Source organism: Diaphorina citri, unplaced genomic scaffold (assembly GCF_000475195.1).
Source record: "Diaphorina citri unplaced genomic scaffold, Diaci psyllid genome assembly version 1.1 scaffold71279, whole genome shotgun sequence".
Lineage (NCBI taxonomy): Eukaryota > Metazoa > Arthropoda > Insecta > Hemiptera > Psyllidae > Diaphorina > Diaphorina citri.
This window is the reverse complement of record NW_007448470.1, coordinates 1-385: the sequence shown is the minus strand read 5'-3', so window position 1 is coordinate 385 and position 385 is coordinate 1. Positions and strand designations below refer to the sequence as shown.

The 385-nt window shown below is 34.5% G+C and overlaps 1 protein-coding gene across 1 annotated transcript; it reads right to left on the bottom strand.

The window, feature by feature from the left end:
• LOC103523993 (saposin-like protein 11) lies at positions 1-370 on the bottom strand (the record flags this gene model as incomplete). Its single annotated transcript, XM_008489001.3, is given in 1 exon segment — positions 1-370. A coding segment is annotated over 1 exon segment (286 nt), but the record flags the coding sequence as incomplete, so codon positions are not given.
• Positions 371-385: the final 15 nt, after the last annotated feature.

The window sequence follows — 385 nt, the reverse complement described above, 5'->3', positions numbered from 1 at the left end:
GGATTGAAGAGGTAGAATGAGATGATGGCATGGTTGATGAGATTGAGGGGGTGTTTTGCTGGTCTGGAATAATACGGGATACAATGTTAACCCAGAAATCATTAAATATGTTTGCAATGTCCGATGGATTGGTGACTGTTTTATTGTTATGTTTTAATTTGTACGTTTCCCTGATCTTAGCTCTATTAGATTTTGAGTGTTCTTTAATAACAGACCACACTGTTTTTATCTTTTTGTGTTTTGGCGCTTTTTTAATTTGGGAGAGAGTGTCCATTCTTTTTGCCATTCGGACTACTTTTTGTAAAATTTTAGAGTAGGTTTTAAAATGATTATGTAGAACAGGGTCATTTGTTTGAAGGCAAAGATGGTGGAGATTTTTCTTTTT